The sequence below is a fragment of the Amphibalanus amphitrite genome, unplaced genomic scaffold (assembly GCF_019059575.1).
Source record: "Amphibalanus amphitrite isolate SeventyFive unplaced genomic scaffold, NRLGWU_Aamphi_draft 000058F_arrow, whole genome shotgun sequence".
NCBI lineage: Eukaryota > Metazoa > Arthropoda > Thecostraca > Balanomorpha > Balanidae > Amphibalanus > Amphibalanus amphitrite.
The window spans coordinates 1,185,237-1,204,859 of record NW_024881554.1 but is presented as its reverse complement, the minus strand read 5'-3'; the positions used below and the strand labels follow the sequence as shown (position 1 = coordinate 1,204,859).

At 50.2% G+C, this 19,623-nt stretch overlaps 3 protein-coding genes across 4 annotated transcripts; 2 read left to right on the top strand and 1 right to left on the bottom strand.

The window, feature by feature from the left end:
* Positions 1-448: 448 nt before the first annotated feature.
* Positions 449-7,619, bottom strand: LOC122378383. Its single transcript, XM_043359389.1, has 4 exons — positions 4,737-7,619; positions 3,217-3,356; positions 1,669-1,848; positions 449-1,269 (listed from the first exon to the last, which is right to left on the bottom strand). The coding sequence occupies exons 1-4, from the start codon at positions 7,318-7,320 to the stop codon at positions 1,090-1,092; spliced, it is 3,084 nt and encodes a 1,027-aa protein (XP_043215324.1). The 5' UTR covers positions 7,321-7,619; the 3' UTR covers positions 449-1,089.
* Positions 7,620-8,495: 876 nt separating this feature from the next.
* On the top strand, positions 8,496-16,364 carry LOC122378382 (phospholipid scramblase 2-like). Of its 2 annotated transcripts, XM_043359387.1 has the most exons (4): positions 8,496-8,817; positions 14,021-14,256; positions 14,562-14,828; positions 15,173-16,364. In XM_043359387.1, the coding sequence occupies exons 3-4, from the start codon at positions 14,565-14,567 to the stop codon at positions 15,638-15,640; spliced, it is 732 nt and encodes a 243-aa protein (XP_043215322.1). In that variant the 5' UTR covers positions 8,496-8,817; positions 14,021-14,256; positions 14,562-14,564; the 3' UTR covers positions 15,641-16,364. The 2 variants fall into 2 exon arrangements, with proteins under 2 accessions (XP_043215322.1, XP_043215323.1); XM_043359388.1 differs by having other exon boundaries at positions 8,518-8,817; positions 14,002-14,828.
* A 1,477-nt stretch (positions 16,365-17,841) lies between these two features.
* LOC122378381 (blastula protease 10-like) lies at positions 17,842-19,287 on the top strand. Its single transcript, XM_043359386.1, has one exon. The coding sequence runs from the start codon at positions 17,885-17,887 to the stop codon at positions 19,199-19,201; it is 1,317 nt and encodes a 438-aa protein (XP_043215321.1). The 5' UTR covers positions 17,842-17,884; the 3' UTR covers positions 19,202-19,287.
* The last annotated feature ends 336 nt before the right edge of the window (positions 19,288-19,623 follow it).

Genomic DNA, 19,623 nt, shown 5'->3' with positions numbered 1-19,623 from the left:
CACTGAGATGTATCAAAAGTAGTCAATTACGGGGTAGAAGGGATGGGGCTACCCAGCAAAAAAGACCGCAGGCCATTCGGTCCAGCGGTTGCTGAGATATAAGCCTCTCAAAAGCGTTACAGGCCGGGCCGGGCCGGGCCGGTCCGCTCATACTGAGATTTTTCCGTTATATTGAAAAGACTTCGCTTCGCTCGCTGCGCTCGCTCACTCGTAATTATGCCAAATAACTTTTCATCTCGGATTGGTTTGGACGTTTAATCGAGCTGTGAAAATATCACTGCATCAAGAGTATTAATACATTTTTCGCTCTGCTTTTCTGAGTAGTGCGATCGTGATGCAAAGTGTTACTGCCGAATTGCAGCTCGCTCCGAAATTAAACGGCCCATTTATAAATGTTACCTTAGCATAGGTATGATGCAGAGGCTGTTATCATTTGAAAGGAAGAAAGTGCAAAATTAATTTTTATTACAGCCATCCGTGCTCTCAGTTTTCGCTTTAATTGAGTTGAAGCTCCCTACTTTCCATTATTTTAAATATGTATAACAGCACTTAATTGTTACTTTATAACAAACAAATGCTGCCAGTTCCAGGCAATATCTATCATTACATGTTATGACGCATCAATCAGCTGTACTCTTACCTCCTGTGTCTCAACTCACCGCTTGGATGACATATTTTGGGGCCGAAGTGGTCCTTTCAATCTAATAAATCGAATCAGACAATGACATGCACCAACGGCTGTGATATTCAGAGACAGCTTTTACCACAGTCTGTTTCCGACCCGTTTTGCCATCATTACCGTTCATATCATTATCATTATCCCAAAAATCTCTCTGGTCACGCTGGTTTCATGAAGATGATTTCCGTTACCCAGGTCATCTCCGACTCCAATTTCATTATAAACAACGAGAGCTCCCAATTTCCCCACTGATGACTTAACGTCTCCCGTCTCTGATCAGCATGCGAGGGCCTTGAGCACGTAACGATGTCAATATGGGTATTAGGCCCAGCTGAGAGGTGTCGGTTAGCGTCCGATCCACTGTGCGCTACTATCCACGGAAGGAGACGGACCGGTCCGTCTGCGCTCCCCTAGTGGAACTCCATCGGTGCACCGGGCGCCGGAAGGCCCCGGTAGTATTTGTCGGCAATTCTCAGTCGAATGCCGACGGTGACGGTGGGCCACGGACCCGGGGCCAGGCCGGGCACACCCTGCCAGTGGGTGACCAGGGCGGTGGGACGCAGCACGCCAGACGCCAGCGAACGGTTCCCCTGTGAGAGGTGAGGTCAGGTCAGACGAGCGGTCGACGGAGCTGGTAGGTAAACAGTCAACAGTTAAACAGTCAACAAGGGACTAGTCGGACAACAGATCGCAGACAAACAAGGCAAGAGAATATCAAACAGATGTCAAACGGAGCGGCGACAACACACTGTTGTTACAACGGTCTCGCTTGTTGGCAGCCAGGGCAGACACGGCAATCAATCACGGGTGCCGGCTAGTCGGAAATCCGGAACCGGAAATCGACGATGAGAAGTAAACATCTTACTTCCTCTTACTTCCCCACCGTACTCTCGCATGTAGGTAAGATGGGGAAACCCACTTCCACCTGAGGGCCGACTGAACACAGCCACTACAGGCCTGCATCTACGCCAGTGGTGACGGACACCCACCTGCACCACTGCAACTGGTGAAGGAGACGGCGGCACCAGGATATCCTTATTGTTGCGCCGCCACTCCAGCGGGTCGCTGACCTCCAGTCTGCCGGCGAACCGACCGCTCTCCCCGCGAGCCTGACCCAGCTCGTCCTCGTCATCAGTCATCTCGACGAAGTAGTTGAGCACCTCGATCACCTGGTAGACATTCAGGGGATGTTACCAAACGATAACTAACCGATTAACCCGCGCCCTGCTGGGGGGGGTGTTTGAACACCCCCCCTTGTGGTTTTTCGCGAATATCTCAAAAACGGCGGCGCGGAGCGCCGCCGTTTTTGGTACACCTTATCATACATCAATTCTACACATGTTGTGAAAATTTCAGACCAAGGTCATTCAAGGTCAGGTCACCAGGTCACTTGAAGTGACCTCACCTCATAAAAAGTTTCAATGTCTGTCATAGCTACACCGAGTGACCGACCGCTTTGAAACTTTCAGCGATTGCTGAGAGCAATAGCATGTACAAAATGTATATCTCAGAATTTTGATATCGATGACCTAAGGTCAGGTCAATTTTGCGACCTCCCCATTATAAGTCAATGGGAGAAAATTGAAATGCGCCTCTTTTGGACGAAAGACATTATAAACACTCCCAAACACCGAATTACAAGTGGTTTAGACACACTGAACATGAAAATGGTGTCCGTGACCCTTGTTTGTGCCCTGAGGTCATCTTAGGTCACGAATGGTATCTAACAGTTTTTCGCAAATAACTTTTGATAGAGGCATGCTAGAGCGATGAAAACGCCTTATATGTGTTCAGCTCGACTATACGGATCGACTGATATGCAACATGACCCTTTCCGGTCAGGTCATGACCTTGACCTGAGGTCAAATTTTCAAGTTGACCTTTCAAGGTCAAGTTATAGTTCATTCGATGCGTCTTGACGAGAGGAACACGATGCCGGTAAAAGTAAGCTCGTACAAGGCTTGGGTCAAAAGTTATTGCAGAAAAACTGTTTCCGAAAAAATCGGCTATTTTTGCAGTTTTTGCCCCCTGCAGGCAAAACCGTTGACGTTAGGTCAAATCTGAGAGAATTACTCAGAAAGGGCGTTAATAGGGCTATCGAATGCGCTTTTCCGCGGCGCTGTAGCTCTATTGGTTCCCGAGTTATGCGTTAGCTTCTTGGAAATTTTCGACATTCGACCTGGAAATCGGCGAAATTTTGCCTTCAATGACCTCTGGTGACCTGACCTTTGACCTGACCAAAAAATTGACCGAAGTGATTTCGTCATTATTTTTGACGCTCTTTCGAACGCCGCCTTCCGCGTATCGCTACGTGGCCCAGGAGCCGAGTTACAAGGGGGGTGTTCAAACACCCCCCCCCCCCCAGCAGGGCGTGGAAATCCAGGACCCCCAGCCGGGCGCGGGTTAACTAGTTAGCCGATGAGGACGAGGTCATACACTGATATAGCGAGAACGTAGGTGGATTGCCAGCAGACTTGACGGTAAACTTAAAGTGATGTTACAAAGAAAAACGTAATGCCCGTATTGCTAGCTCGAACCTCGGGATTTTTCAGCCGACTGGAGCTGGATGGTTCTCGGAGGTTGACATTGATGCCCTCATCAGTCTCTTCGATCGCGAGAGGTTCGTAGTTCTTCAGTATCTTGATGATGTTATATTTCACAACGGCGTCCATTTTTCCTGCAATGCAATGATGTCTAAAACAAAAATAAAGAATTGTCCATTGCAGCATCACATGGCTCCCACATGCATGGTTGATTAGGTAAGGACATGATTTTTTTAATTGCATTCTGCAGGCTTATTTATGGCGCAAGGTCCGATGCTATTTATTTATCTCTTAACCCTCGCACGACCAGGCCATTTCTCATAACACGAACGACCAGGGGGGGGGGGGTTGTTACGACCCCCCCCTGGCGTTTCGAAACGGAAGGTCGTAGAGCTTAGCGGAAAAGACCAACGGATTGCTCTCAACGAGATCTCGCGATTGGTGGTATATTTTTTGGTCCTAGGTCAACATTTGACCTACTTTTGACCGGTCAAAGGTCAAATTTTCGGAAAAATAGAATTTTTTCAACTTTCGGCGGCGATTGCGGTAACACGGTGGGAGATATCGACTTGAAACCTTCACTATCGTGTTCCTTGATCAATTCTCTATCGTTTGGTATGTATTTCGTTTCCCTAGCTCTAAAAATGGCGCGTTGGGAGCGCCGGAAGTCGGCAAGGTCACAGTCGGCGGCAGAAATTCGAAAAATCAAAATTTAAATTTTTGAAATCTGATTGTATTTTTGGATTTGGGAGGTCCATTTGCTCCCTATAGAAGCTAATATTGCTGCATATTCCCATTGAGGTGACAAGAATTAGCAAAATAGTGGTTCGGGCGCTTTTCAAAAATAGTACCGGACGCTGTTCCTCTTGTGACGTCATAGCTCCGTGACCTGACCTGACCCGGTCAAATTTCTTATACCATATGATAGCCAATACTTGCCCCAACATGCATGGGAAGTTTCATCACGATCCATCAACCGATGTCCGTACCACCGGCAGGAAACCTCGGGCGTTGGCACTCAGTTTGTGAAAATCCGGCCGGAGGCTGTACCTCTTATGACGTCATAACTCCGTGACCTGACATGACCCGATCAATTTTTTTTCGGCAAAAGATGCGCAAAGGTTGCCCCAGAGGGTATTGAAAATTTCAGCCCGCTACGACAAGCCGTTTAGCGTGCACTTCGAAAAAACCTCAGGGGGGGGGGGGTTGATACAACCCCCCCCCCCTAGGCGTTCTAGGGTTAATTCGAGTTAGGTTGGGAGGAATTAGCGTAAGACGTCGGCATCCAGGACTCCTCTAATCTCCGTGGTCTATGTATACCTACCTATAACCTACTCGCGCCGAAACGGAGAAGTTCAACATTAACAACGTAAACGTTTTTTCGTTTAATGTTGAAGAGTGGGCTGAAATAAACTTTATGCCTACCTTTCGCCCGCGAAGTAAGAACAGCAATCTGCGTGAAGATCTAAATCGTATCCGGAACATTTCTAAAGCGTGGAATAGCGAGTACTTACTTTTATTCACCTCTTCAGCGATGAGTTTCGTATGGGCCTCGAACGCCTGCATCCAGTTGCTGACGAAGCTTAGCGCCTTCCTGTTGATTTCCTTTAGGCACGTTTCACGATTCCTGTGTTTACCTCGCGGGGCCCACGAGAGCGCCTCTCTCAGTACCACCTTGTGAGGATCGACGAGACCCAGTCTCTCCAGCAGCGTCTCGATGCAGTCCCTGACGTCCAGTCTCTCCAGTGTCAGGAGGGTGAGAATGCTGGCCATCACGACATCCATCTGATCGGCCAGCAGTACCAGGGTGTCCGTGGCCATGATTAGTGTTGGGATGTCGTCCGTCGCCGTGTAGAGACTGGCCAAAATCCCAGTCGAAATCGGATGCAGGTGTTCGGGAGCAGGGAACGTCTCGTATATCGTTCGCACTTCGTGTAAAATATCTTGCTGTATTTCAAACGAATGCCTAGGAAGTCGTTTGACCATACGCTCTGCAGCCTCCCAGGGATCGAGAATATCAGGATTGGCACCGTGCAATAGGTCCTGCGCCCACTCGTGCTGCAACAAACTTTTGCTGTACTCAATGGCAAGTTCGTGTAAAGGACCTGATCCTGTGGGGCTCCGAGATTTCCAACTCGGAGAACCAGACCTTAGATGCCCAGAGAGATGTTCAATGTTGACCTTACTTCCTGTACCAGAAAGAGTTGATGCTTCATCCCCACCGTATTCATCATCGGAACCTGAATCGTAGAAAATGCCTGGTATTTTTGACGAAGACCACTTCTTGAATGTTGCTGCGTATTGATCGGCATCTGCATCGTCACCAGACCTCCTCCCCTGTCTACCCCTCCGCATGCACAATGCGCGCCTTGGTCCTTGGAAACTCATTCCTCTTTCGGTTGGACCCTTACCAGGCAATTTCGAGTCTTCACAGACATAATCCTTCACCTCGAACAGATGCGGCATTCTGAGCGCTTGTCTGCGCGGAGGCGGCGATCGACCTGATGTCTCGGAGTCGAACGCCGCATCCATGTCAGGTCTCACTCGGGACGTATTTAGCACCGTCTTCTCCCCACCGGAGGCCACGGAGGTCCGACCGCGACCGCTCGCGCTCGGGGACACCGACCCAGCGCGCCTCGACGGCCGCCGCAGCTGCTGCCTGTCCGCCTGTTGGTCGGCCTGCTGCCCAGCCCGTGCGCCTAAAGACGTCCCACCAGCAGGCGTAAAGTACTGTCTTCCAGCAGCAGCTGGCGACGTCTGGGGACCGGGGGTACCGGCTGGCCCGGTTGCAGAGGATGCCGGCGACGTACCGTACCCAGTCTGAGGCTGCCTGGCCGGGGTCGTCCCAGCAGCGGGATGTGCACCGCCTTCTCCTCCCGATCCGTCCCTCCTTGCACCTGCGGCATCAGCTGTTACATGCCCGGCATCATCACGCTTTTCCGTTGGCTCATCATCATATTCCCAGTCTTCGTCATCGTCAGAATACGAATACTCATTTTCAATGGTTGCTAATCTATTTTCGCCGGCACTTCCTTCCTCAATGTTCTTTCTTCTTCGTCTCCTAGGACGCTTTACTTCGTCCGCGCCGTCCTCTTTCACCTTCTTTCTTCTTTGTTTCTTTTCCGACGCTCGTGCTCCACACGTGAATCTTCCAAAGGCCGGCATGTAGGCGTCATCCTGGCTGGCGAGACTGCCATCCAGGTCGGAGCGTAGTTGACCTCGCCGGCTGAGACGCCGCTGACGTATCTTGGAGATGACCTCGTCCTCAGAGTCTGGCGCAGCGCCCACGCCGTCTACCCCCGAGGCAGCCAGCTGCAGCCAGTTCTCCACGTGATCGTGGTCCACCATCGATATCTTGAGCTTGTTTCTCCGACGAATGGCCACATTCTCCAGGTGAGTCATATACTGGGCAGAGTCCTGCGGATGCGCTTCCTCCTCGAGCTCATCCGAGTCGCTCCACTCGAAGTACTCCCAGTGCTGGCGGCGCCGCATGCGCCGGTTCTCCATGGCCCGGTAGTACTCGACATCGAGCAGCGTGCGAGTGGACCACAGCAGACGGATGATGACGGTGTTCGGCAGCCGGCAGCCGGGCACCAAGGACCGCAGACGCGGCTCGTTATAGGCCAGACGGGTGCGGCCTGCCGGCGGGAAGAAGCCCTGTGCGCAGGTGCGGTCTGGGGTGGGCAGCATCGGCTGCTCGCCAGTCAGTCTGGCCGTCAGCCGGCCGATGTCGACCTCCTGCGGCGGCGGCAGCTGGACGGGAGGAGCCACCATCAGGTAGCGCCTCTCGTACTCGCGCCACGCGACCTCGTCCGTGAGCAGCTTCTCGCAGCCGACCAGCTCGGGGGACCAGGGCGGCGGGTGCTTGACCTCAGCGGTCTCGCGCAGCCGGCTCAGTCGTTGCAGGTCCGCATTGGTGTGCCGCAGACGAGCTGTCTCCGCACGGAACAGTGCCACCTGCTGCTGCCGCTGCTGACCGACGATGTTCCGCAGCGATCCAACCTCCTGTGACCCATCGTCGTCTGCAGCAGCATCCGACGATGACGACTCTGTTGCTGGTGGCTGAGCCAGACGAACCGTTCGGCATTTCGCCACCATTTGCGGCTAGTTATTTGTTTGCCGGCAGTTATGACACCCTTATTTTTCAACATCGATATACACCGTTTCCGAGATTTACAAAGTGAAGAGCGAATTTAGTTTCATATGAACTACTGAAAGAAAACGTTTTTTTCTAACCGGCCTCGTTTCAAAATGTTAACTTTACCCAGTGGGACCCTTCCTCCCATACCTACTATACATTTATGTTAAAACGTCTAGGAAATTTATAAGTCACAGAAACTTTGAACGATTTTGGCTCATAATGGAAAACATCAAGCTAACAGCTAACGTAAATGACTGAATAGCGTGATCTGTTCGGAAGGCACTCCTATTTTTGTAATAATTAGCACGGTGAACAATATTTAGCAGTACAAACTTCTTTTTTTAAATGGATGAGATTTGTTAAATCTATGAGCATTTAGAACAGCTGCTTCGAACAGAGAGTGAGGAGGCCGCCTTAGTGACGCTTAGCATTCATCTAACCTGTATTGATCTGTCAAGGGAACGAAGCATTTCCTCCTTGACTAAGGCAACCAAACGATATAAAATGTACAGCTTGAGGACAAAACGACTGATAAGCGAACGCCGAAGTGTTTGAAGTTTGTGTTTGAAGTTTCGGCAGTACAAACTGTGCTATTAGGTTATTAACTGTGTGGCCATTACAATGAATTTCAGATAACATTCATTGAAAGTTGAAAATCAGAAACGAATCATTCGCGTATGCTCTTGGCTAGAAAAGCTGCAGAAGCGACTTGATGCTGTCCTTTGCCGATTTTTGACCCATGTGCCTTTTATGTCAGGCTGACAGTGATGCCAGCAAGTAAACTGGCATGTCAATACATGCGCTGCTGCTGATGTTCATGCAAGTGGCGAGTAGTGCTATCAAGATTGCGCCGAAGTGAAGAGCAGGCTGGGTGCAGGCTGCGCACCTCTGCGGGGTCATCGGCTGGCCCGGATCGCGTGTCCTATTTTAGAATCATTACGTCATCGGCGCGTTCCTTCCTTACACACATCCTGTTCAACGCAGCCAACCAAACACCCTCCAGTGTAAAGGCGTTTCTCAACAAGCATCGCCCGGATGCACCGGCTGCCCGAGGGTGCTTGTTACGGGTGCGCGCGTTGCAGCATCCAGCGCCCCTGGCGAAGGGGGAGGGGGTCCGGGGTCCGGGTGGCCTTGAGCAGACGTCGGTCCGCGTCAGAGACGGGTGCGCCGTCCGCCTGTCAGCTCGGCCCGGGCCGGCTGCGGTGCAGACCAAGTCGCCCCTGCCTGGAACCGGGAACGGTTAGCAGGCAGCGTCACCCCGCTGCGCCGGTAGGAAGGAAGGGGCGGCGCCGGACGCGGCAGTGAATAGTACGCCCGACGCCGGTCCACGTGGTGTGTGCAGTGTGCAGTGGGTAGTAGTCAGTGTGTAGTGGTCAGTCGTCAGTGGTCAGTGCAGCGTCTCCTGGGACAGACTGCTGAGGTGTTGGGACTCTTACTAGCGAAGGCGGCTTGAGGTGAGTTAGCTTTAGTATAACTATTCTATTTTTATACCTAAAGAGATAGGATGAAGGAACTTCGACTACAGCTGTGATGTGAGTTTCTCTGCTCGGACGGGTGAGAATGACAATTGACATGTGAAATGAGAATAGCGCTGCCGGTCGGTAAGCCAGGTGGGGCCATTTCACACTTCTCGACTTTGATCCCGCCAGATCAGCGATGAGGCCTCCCGGCTCCTCACATGCCAGTGTCAGGTGGCGACTGGCGACCACCCAGCAAAACGTTCGGATAGACCGGAAGTGCCGTCAGCTTTGTTAGAGATTATGCCAGTGTCAGCTCAGATCATTGATATATGATTACAGTACATGCATATTGCATATAGAGGTCAGGTCAGGTAAGGGCACCCTTCCGCCCCCCCCCCCCGTCTAACCTCGGAACCGATGGTCGTAGAAAGACGAGGAAAACGGCAATTGAAAGCTCTCAACAAGGCAGATCTAAAGAGGCCAATTTGTTTTTGCTTAAGTAGGTCAGAGGTCAGGTCAAGGTCAGGTCAAAGGTACAAAATGCAAGTTTCTACAGTATCGGCCTTGCACTGTAGTTGCCGAAGAATGGACTGAAACTGATTGCCCAAAACGTGTTCTTAGGCTACCAAGACAATATTCGTTGCATACAATGCCATGAAAATGTCAAGGTCAAGGTCAGGTCAGGTCAGGTCACCAAAAACGAAATATAGAAAAGGGCATGTGCGACATATGTTTTATGGGTCATTTTATTCATAGAATTCAATAGGCACACTCAATAAGTGATATGGACCACATCTGGATGAATTTCAGGTCGAGGTTAGGTCAAGTTCAGGTCAAGTGAGGTCAAATTTTGAAGTTGGTTGTGAAGGTCTAAAAATGTGTCTATCTGATGCAGTTTTTCACGGCGAATCGAATGGTGCTATTTTTGTTTCCGTACGAGGTCTAGAACTTCAACATATTATTTTTCAAAAATTTTGTTTGTCGTGACGTCATAAAATTTTGAATAACTCCCACATTTTTGAACCTATTCTTCTAAAAATTGGTATGTGGGTGCACATAGACCATTACTCTGACATTTATTCCGTTTTTTTTTATACACTCAAAATTTTGGATTTTATCATCATTCTCCCGAAAAAGTCAGTTTTTTTAGAAAAAAAAAATTGTGCCAAAATCCAAAATTTTCAACAAACCAAGATAACCATTTGGTAGACGAAGTAAAATCACGTGTACCTTACCTTTTTGTTACGTCTTGATTCCCTTAAAAATGAAAATGTTAGTGGCGTTTGAAATTTTGCCGTTTTTGAGGCGAACATGGCGGACATGACGTCACTAAAACGTCATTTTCTCAAAAATTTTGCGACGGATTTCGTTCCAATTTTCAGGGAACGTGTCCAATTGATGTATGATAAGGTAATGAAAGTTTGACATCGTTGGCGTAACGCATTTAGAAGTTATTGGCGAAAAACTGGAGGGGGCAGATTCTCCCCCCCCCCTCCAGCGGGGCGCGGGTTAAGGTTGTGTTGGAGTTTACGTAGGTAAAGTTCGAGATGCCTGGTCAGGTAGTTTCGGTGTAAGTACAGACGAAGTTGTAAATACTCGACAGTGGACTGGACCGTGTGACGAGTCACATAATGTCACGGTGACCGTTCGTTAGAACCATGCGGTCATATATCTAATTATCTAGTCATTTGCCGATGACTGGATTTGTACTGTGTTGATGATGTATGTATAAGAATCAAGTTATATTGATGGATGCCACACAGTTCTCCTTGGTCAAAACGAATCTAGTGATTTTATACTTAACCCGCGCACCGACGGGGGTCTGCGCCAACTTCGCACCGACGGGGGGGGGGGGCGGATGACCGCCCCCCCTGAGATCTCGAGAACGAAGCAAGATAGCGACAAGCGGTAAACGGCATCGGATACGCACGGCCAAGATCTACAATTTTTACTAAGGTCATTTTCAGGTCAGGTCAAAGATGACGTCACAGGGGTCGAAAAAGTCAAAATGGCGGCGCTAGATATGGAGAGAGTTTTTTCTCGAATAACTTTCAAATTAGTCAAGATAGGAACAAACTAAGGGCATCATCGTGATCCTCTCGTCAATCCGCATCGAATGATATATATGTTGACCTCGAAAGGTCAAGGTCAAAGGTTGACCTCAGGTCACGTGACCTCGAGGTCATCATGTATATCATTCGATGCGTCTTGACGAGCTGAACACAATGAGACCATCCATGCGTCTGTATCTTGTTCCTGTACGGAGTTATTGGCCAAAAACCTTTGGTGACCTTTGATGACGTCACATGACCTCACAGCTGCCCAACAGCAAAACAGACCTCAAGGTAGTGAAGGTTGATCGTATATGAAGTCATGTATGGTATATGGGGCCATTCCGACCCGTTTTAGTGGTAAAAACAGGGAGTTGATTTTTCCCCCATTGACTTATAATGGGGAGGTCGCGAAATTGACCTGACCTTAGGTCACCGATATCAAAATTCCGAGATATAAAAATTGTAGCTACTAATGACCTTATAATATCCTGCGAATTTCAAAGGCCTCCAACATCTACTGTAGCTCTGGCACGGTGACAAAGTTGCAAAAAAGTGACTTGAGGTTGGGTCATTCAAAGTGACCTGGTGACCTGACCTTAAAAGGTAGGAGATTCAAACTTGCACACCATGTGTAAAATTGATGAGGCTATAGTCATACCAAATTTCGCGGCGCTACGCGCCGCGGTTTTCCCGCTATTCGCGAAAAACCTCAGGGGGGCGGATATCCGCCCTCCCCCGTCGGTGCGCGGGTTAATTACTCGATAATGATCAGCAGGTTAAACATAAGTGCAGGAGGTGATTCGTCTGAATCATCACGCAGAAGTGCTGTCGCCAGGTGGTCGGAAGTATACGATTTAGTAAGGAAGCCACATGTCAGTCCGCTGGCTTTGCTGTTTCAGTAGTCAGTGATAAGACACGACTTTAGTGAATTGATATTTGATAAAGCACGAACCAGGGTGCGAACAGGAAGTGCAGTGACTAGCCACGGTGTCTAAATCAGGGCTCATACCAGGGGCGGATCCAGCATTTTGCCAAAGGAGGGGCTATTCCGAATCGGGGGCCCCCCATCGATGGGGGCCCTACCTACCCCCAAAAGTTTAAGCCTGGATTTCGTCCACTTTATTTTTGGGGGCCCCCTATCATGCTTTTTTTGCAAAAAAAAAAGAAAATGAGAAAGTCGCCCGGGGGGCGCTATAGTCCCTATCGCCCCCCTGGATCCGCCCCTGCTAGGAGGCCTTGTATGTGAACTAGGAAGCCCTCTGTGATAGCTAGGAGGCCCTCTGTGCAGATGCGAGCGCAGGCCCTCAGTACAGACTTGGAGACCCTTTGTGTGGATGCGAGTGGAGGCCCTCTGTGGAGATTAAGAGGTCCTGTGTTGGCGAAGAGGATATCTGTGCAGGCTTGGAGTCCCTCTGTGCAGGATAGGAGACCTTCTGTGTGAGTTAGGAGGCCCTCTGTGTTGGCTAGGAGGCCCTTTGTTCGGATGCGAGTGGAGGCCTCTGTGTAGGCTAAGAGATTTTGTGTTTGTTAGGACATCTGTGCAGGCTTGGAGGCCCTCTATGCAGGTTAGGAGGCCCTGTAAAAGTGGTCATCTCTGTGAGTATAAGAGACCTCCAAGTTATGAAAAGCTTTACCAATCTTCTAACAAAGAAGTCTTCTCAGCTAGTCTTCTAAGAAATAACTAAGTGGGTAGGTTAAAAAAAAAACTCATCGGATTTCGGCCACTTTATTTTCAGGAGGCCCCCTTTTCAGCTTTTTAACTTTTTATTTTATTTTTGAAAAAAATCGGCCAAGGGGGGGGCCATGGCCCCCATGGCCCCCCCCTTGTATCCGCGCCTGGCTCATACACCTGTGACCGGTAATCATTTTGGGCGAGGGTGTGCGAGTGAATAAATGCATTCATGCAATCGTTCACACGGAGCTTCGCACCACATTCTATTTGCCATCAAATGTTTGTTTTCCAACGAATTCCAACGTTTATTATGAGTGGTATTTAGACTCTACTGGGTGTGGGAAGGAGGCAGCTGAGGGGAGGATATAACTGACGTAAAGATTGTGTCGCCGTGACTGGTTGAAGGCATCCAGCTAACATCTGATAGGATTGAATGTCGCCTCACGGGGTCAGGTCGACTTCCGACGAGGAAATCATCCGTCAAGGTCTCAGTCTGATATATCAAATAATGTCAAACCCTGTGTCACTTGACCTCGGAGCTGCTGACGTCATGTGCCGCGCAGTCTCACTGATACAACAGACTACCAGAACCATTTCGCTCTCCTTCGGGAGCTCATTTACAATTTGCGTAAACAGAGACCAAACTGTGATAAACACGACCTATGTAGAACCCAGGTGCAGAAATTCATGGGCAGCGGCAGAGACGTAAGCAAAAGCTTACCACCCTATTTAGGTGCGACCGATGATATCTGAAAGGCAGGCGGCGAGTCGGAGCCTGAAGCATGTCATCAAAAATTGCCGATACAACTTACTGCAATCGTTACTCGTTAGTGACATTTTATAGCGTAATTAATGGTTGAGATTCTTTCGCTCCTTCAGCTAAGATGCTATATCCCCGCAGCCGCATGCATGTATGCTGGGAGATCAGCATGAATGTCTACATGTGATAATTTAATCATATTTTTATTGTAGTCAGTTTTATGTTTCGATACCTCCCTGCACGCTATATACCCCATGCACTACCTCAAGACACCCTCCACACGCCAGCTGGGGAGAGTGGACGATCTGGTATGTATGCAAACACGTGCGTCGTGCGCACTGTGTGTGAACAGTGATCTGGGTCAGGGACCGGCCGCTCCCCCCCCCCCCCCCTCGTATCAACCGCTCCGGGTATGTGCCGTCGGCGACACGGTTCATGGCTGGCAGAGTCCTTCTGCTAGAGTGGAACAATGTTTAGGGGCTCCATTCTCTGAAATACCGTATGGGTTTGCATGATATATCTAATAATGTGTGAGTAGGTGCGTGCTCTTAAATCTTCCAACTTAAACATTCATCACTAAATTCGCTAATCGTCGCTAATTTGGTTAAGCACTGTTATTATGTGGGAAAACAGTGCGATTGGTGTATGCGGTGAGTGGTAACTTCACGAGCAGCAGCTCGAACTATTCCAAGTCTGTTTGTTTCTTTTCAGGCGCGGCCTCTGGCTAATCTCAACGTTAATCGCCGCCCCAGTCGTCTACGAATCTCAAGAAGCACCGACGCCAGTCATCAGTGTATTAATCGGCTAGTCGGACCATTAGTCGCCTACCTCAACTGCCGGGATCATCGTTCTCACTCTTGGGGCCACCAGCGAACCTTGATGGCCTCTCAGGCCTTTTGGAGTCACCAGCCAAACCGCAGTGTGTGTTGTGTCAGCGTCACAGACTGGTGAGGGTGGTCCAGCTGATCTGAGTGATCATAGTGATCTGTTTTACTGATCTTTGAACCTTGTGAGCAACTTTACGAGCCTCTGGTGTGTGTCTGCTCCGTCTAGCTCGAGTCAAGTCACCCGTCCCGTCTCAGTCGGGCCAGATCACCTATACCTGTCTCGGTCCGGTCAGGTCACCTGCCCCGTCTCGGTCAGACTAAGTCACCCGCCTTTCTCGGTCAGGCCAGGTATCTGCTCGTCTCGCTCAGGTCAGGGCACCTGTCCGTGTAGCCCAGGTCAGGTCACCTGCCCGTCTCTGTGTCAGGTCATGTCAGCGGTGACAGAGCAGCCGGAGTCGGCAGCCGGCGGTGGCTCGAACGTTCCTCCCGGCCTCGAGTACCTCGTCTGTACCGACACGCTGATCGTATCGCAGAAGGTGGAGCTTGCAGAGGCCATAGTCGGCGTCGAAACAGCCAACAAGTACACAGTGAAAAACGGTGCCGGTCAGCACGTCTACTTTGCTGTGGAAGACAGTTCCGGCGCTCTGCCAACATGCTGTAGCTACCTCCGCGCCTTCAACATACGGGTCATGGTAAGGCAGCCCAGTATACCTCTGTCCAGCCTTTTCATCATGGGATGGGAGGAATGGGGCAAACTTTGAAGTATGTTTAGTTTACCCCTGTCATTTCTAAATATATATTTTCAACCTAACCGGTATGACCTCTGAAATGTGTGTTGCTTTGGCTATGTGGTATGCAGAAATGACACATGAGTGGCGTATGTTTTCGGGTCCAAAGTATCATGTTTACAGTTGATCACATTGCGTCCGTCAATGGTTTCATTTAACTACGTGGCCTCGGCGAGTTGCCTGTCTGGGCTCTGGCCTCGTTGCTGCCAGCCGTTGTAACTAACCAGAGTATGCCGTGCCCGTCCCAGGACAGCAGCAACCGGCACGAGGTGCTGCACCTGCGGCGGCCGCTGCGCTGCCAGAACTGCTGCTACCCGTGTTGGCAGCAGGAGCTGGAGGTGAGCGCCCAGGGCCGGCTGCTGGGCACCGTGCGCCAGCGCTGGTCCCTGCTGCGGCCGCTGCTGGTCGTCTGCCGGCCGGACGGCTCCGAGGCGCTGCACGTGCGCGGCCCGGCGCTCCGCTGGGCCGCCTGCTGCGGCTCCGACTTCAGCGTGCTCTCGGCCGACGACGGCGAGGAGCTCGGCTTCATCACCAAGACGTGGTCGGGCCTGGCGCGCGAGCTGTTCACCGACTCGGACCGCTACGGTATCGTTTTCCCGGAGGACCTGGAGGTGGACGTGAAGGCCACGCTGCTCGGCGCCGCCTTCCTCATCGACTTCATGTTCTTCGAGTCGAGTCTCTGTATCGGTGACTGCGGCTGCTGCATGGTCTGCTGAGACCGTGTGTGCCTGGGGTGCCGTGTGCGATATATGCGACGAATTCGTTGTTCCATGTGCCTTATTTTGTGTACTTACTCAGATAACACTGCCGCGATTTTCTTTAGCTTTGATGCTGCTTTAGAAGATGAATATGTCGAATGTCGATGTTCCAAGAACTGTCATGCATAGTGCTGAGTGTTCTTTCAGTGGTTTAGAGCATACTTGATAAGTATAGTCTGTCCCAAGGCATTTGACAAACATGATAAATTTGATAAAACTACATATGTGTGCATCGACTCGACAAACACACAGTTTTCAACAAAAAAAAAGAACTTCATTGAAACCGAAAGTCGATCTCATTAATGATAATTCTATGCGTGGTAAAGGTCGAATGCTACTGTCATGAGTTCCGGTACCTCTGCCAAGCGTTAGTGCTTGAAATTTAAGTTGATGCAACATACAAAATGATACCTATCTATAGAAAAGCAAAAGCATAAAACAGTACTGCATTTTTCGATTTCGCGAGAAAAAAAAACGTTGGTGAGGGAAGTTAAACCCGGCGGCGATAAAGAAGGCAGCGAAGTTCGTAGGTACGGAATGACCGATAGGCGGTTGAGTACAATGTAGTTACGTATATGCATTAGTGTATGCTTATAATGCTTCGTAGCTCCTGTTTGTGAAAAAATGTACTCGCATTGTATTATGCGATCGTTGATCGATGTAATAAAGCTTTGCTTCTTGACGCCTTGACGCATACATATATGTATCATCAGTTGAAGCTTGCGACATTCGGCAAGCCGAACAGTAACATATGCATACGAGTACCTAACTATCTGATAGCCCTGGATTGGGTGTTCCCAGTTCCCAGCCAAAGAGGTTCCACAAAGCACGATGGTATACACGTATATCGTGAGAATGCACGAGCGTCAAAGAAGGAATGGCGAACTTAGGCCTAGGCGCCAGCGCTCGACAATTCCACCGTTTATTAACTGTGTATCATTTTCTCGAAAGATATGGGTCGGAAGGGGTTCAATGTCTCGATAGGCACTATGATAATTAGATTGGACCATTATTGAACATTGATCAGACGTCTTGAGTACTAAGTACTAACACATTCGCACGCCCATACGACACACGGATGTTAGTTCCGACGGTCCTAGACGGTCATTTACAAAAACAATCTTCATGATGCATACATTACATACATACCAGCAAAGTTAATCTGCACATTGCACGCACAAATTCGAAAGCAAATGCGAAAAACTGATAAAAAACGATGCACTTTGAAACAAAAATGTTTTGTATCAAGCTGACACTGCTGTCATCAGAGGCACCAAAAGGATAAACAGTAGCCCTAATCCGAATAAGCATCAGCCAAAATAGGGAAATTAGCAGCGTCAGATCCAGCCATTTTCAAAGGGAGGGACCAAAACCGGCCACTTTTTGGTGCTCTATATTGGTTTCCGGGATGTAGGTACCTATCCCCCTCCCGCAAAAAAATCAAAGGCTTAAGTTTAATCCATGCCAGGGCTATTGTCCCATCGTAACATTCCCAAGACATTCATTCGACATTCAACATTCAAAAGAGCGCAAAAAAATCATGAGAGAAGCATTTTGTCTCAGGCCAAATGTCTCTCCTTCGAGGATTATCATTGATAAAATTTTTCCGATTTTCATATACTTTTACCAATGGGAATTGAAAATGAGGTTTTATTGATTTATCTTGCATGCAGGTCATCATCTTTTGTAAATTGCGGTCCAGAGGAGACTTTTCTATTTGGAAGGGGCGGACAAATCACATTTTGGCCGCCTCTAGTCCTGACTTTGCCCGATTGTTCCTCCCCCCCCCCCCTTGGATCCGCCTGTGGGAACTAACGAATGAGTGAATTACGATGACTGAAGGCGGTCTTTCCCGACCGTTACGGAAAACAGCACCAAGTTTGCTTTCATCTGACCACGCCCGGTCATGGTTTGGTAAAAGAGGACGACGCGCAAGAGTTTGATGATGACAGCATGGTGCTAAAGTAGCTCGAACAAACTTTCAAGCAGGGCAACAATTCATCTTCCTGCAAAGGTTTTGCAAATGTCATCAAACACTTGAGCAGGGGGCTCGACCTCAGGTGTGCACCAATTGGCGGCTAGACGGAGTGGGCGGTGCCCTGTCTGGGACGACGATGACAACGCGTTCAAATGGCGACAATAAAAAGGGCCGCCGCTGAGCAAAGCCAATACAGAGCTCGACGACTCAAGTCCGAAACAGCCATGAAGGGTATCCTGTCGTACGCTCTACTGACGCTGGCGACCGCCGCGCCGAAGGCCCATCGGCCTCAGGACCAATGGATTACTCCCAGTCCTGCACCAAGATCAGGATACGGGAAACCCTCGGCTCAGCTCGAGTCTCGCCTGCCCAAGATTCCCACCCACAGGCGTTTCGAGGACCTGAACCCGTCTGTGACCGAAGACGGCCGTGAGCTGTTCGAATCGGACATAGTTCTGACGGCCGAGCAGCGCGACGGCCGTCAGGCGGCCACCAACCTCTGGACCAGCCCCGTCAGCTTCGCCATCAGCTCCAATTCGTCCGCCGACCGGACCGCCATCCTGGCCGGAATCCAGCACTGGCGGGACCACACCTGCGTCGAGTTCAACGAGGTGGCCGAGGGCTCCAGCGTGCCGCACATCAACGTCATCAAGGCCGCCGGCTGCTGGTCGTACATTGGTAAGAGCACCAGCTCCGGGGGCCAGGATCTGAGCATCGGCGACGGCTGCACCGGCCTGGGCACGGTGGTCCACGAGTTCGGCCACGCCCTGGGATTGCGGCACCAGCAGGCGCGCCACGACCGTGACAACTACGTCACAATCCTCTTCGAGAATATCCAGGATGGAAAGGAGGGCAACTTCGGGAAGCGGTCCACACCGAACAACTACTCCGTACCGTACGATCTAACTTCAATCATGCATTACGGGAGCAGATATTTCTCCAAAAACGGGAAGGAAACTATTCGCGTCAACAACTTCCTCCAGCAAGGTCTGATTGGACGGGAGGGTGGTCTGTCACACCGCGACAAGCAGCTCGTCAACGCCATGTACAACTGCGCCGGTAGCTGCTCCAGCCCACCCACCTGCCAGAACGGCGGCTTCGTCGGCAAGAGCTGCACTTGCGTCTGTCCGCCCAACACCTCCGGCGCCAACTGCGAGACGCTCAACGGCAGCTACTACCCGGGGGTCGACTGCGGGAACATCGACATGACACAGTCGGGCACCATCACCACACCCAACTACCCCAGCAACTTCCCGACTAACGTGGTATGCTGGTGGGTTATCAAAGCACCCACCGGACAGCGTGTTAAGGTCACGTTCACTGACATGAAGATGTTGTATAGCGTCGATAATGTTTGCTACTGGGACTACGTGGCTCTTCGCTACTCGGGCGACGCTCATTCCGACGATAAGGTGGCTTGCGATACAGAACTCAAGGGAAAGAGCTTCACCTCTACGGGCAACCAGTTCATAGTCAAGTTCAAGTCGGGTAATTACGGATGGTACAAGGGTTTCTCAGCCAACGTTGAGTTTTTGGCGTGAGCGTGGCCGCTGCAAACAACGCACGTCGGCTGTCCGTCTGCGTTTGCGAGTGATTTGACATCGACCATTTTTGGGAATGTTATTATTTTACTGGAGTCTTATATTTGGAGCCTTATATTGCTTTGGTGCTTTTGTTTCTGATACCTACTCTGGCCTCATTGACGTACATTGGGATTCTTTTTTTCGTGAACTGAATGTTATTATTATGTCAATAAATTACCTTTGCAAAGTAGTTTCCATACCAGCAATTCGAGAAACTCAGGGTAGGGTGCTTACCAGTCGACAGTCTTAGCTCGTCTTTGTATTAGAACTTTGTTTTAACCCTCGCCGGCAGGGCCTCGTCTAACTATGGAGATTTTCACTGGGGGGGGGGGGGGCAGAGACTTAACCCGGCGGCCGCTGGGCCTCCGCGCCACCCGCCG

Coding starts and splice junctions, on each gene's coding strand:
- LOC122378383 (XM_043359389.1), bottom strand. CDS start 7,320: ATGGTGGCGAAATGCCGAACGGTTCGTCTGGCTCAGCCACCAGCAACA. Junction 3,357..4,736: donor CGCTGAAGAGGTGAATAAAA/GTAAGTACTCGC, acceptor ATTGCATTGCAG/GAAAAATGGACGCCGTTGTG. Junction 1,849..3,216: donor GTCGGCTGAAAAATCCCGAG/GTTCGAGCTAGC, acceptor AATGTCTACCAG/GTGATCGAGGTGCTCAACTA.
- LOC122378381 (XM_043359386.1), top strand. CDS start 17,885: ATGAAGGGTATCCTGTCGTACGCTCTACTGACGCTGGCGACCGCCGCG.
- LOC122378382 (XM_043359387.1), top strand. CDS start 14,565: ATGTCAGCGGTGACAGAGCAGCCGGAGTCGGCAGCCGGCGGTGGCTCG. Junction 14,829..15,172: donor CCTTCAACATACGGGTCATG/GTAAGGCAGCCC, acceptor TGCCCGTCCCAG/GACAGCAGCAACCGGCACGA.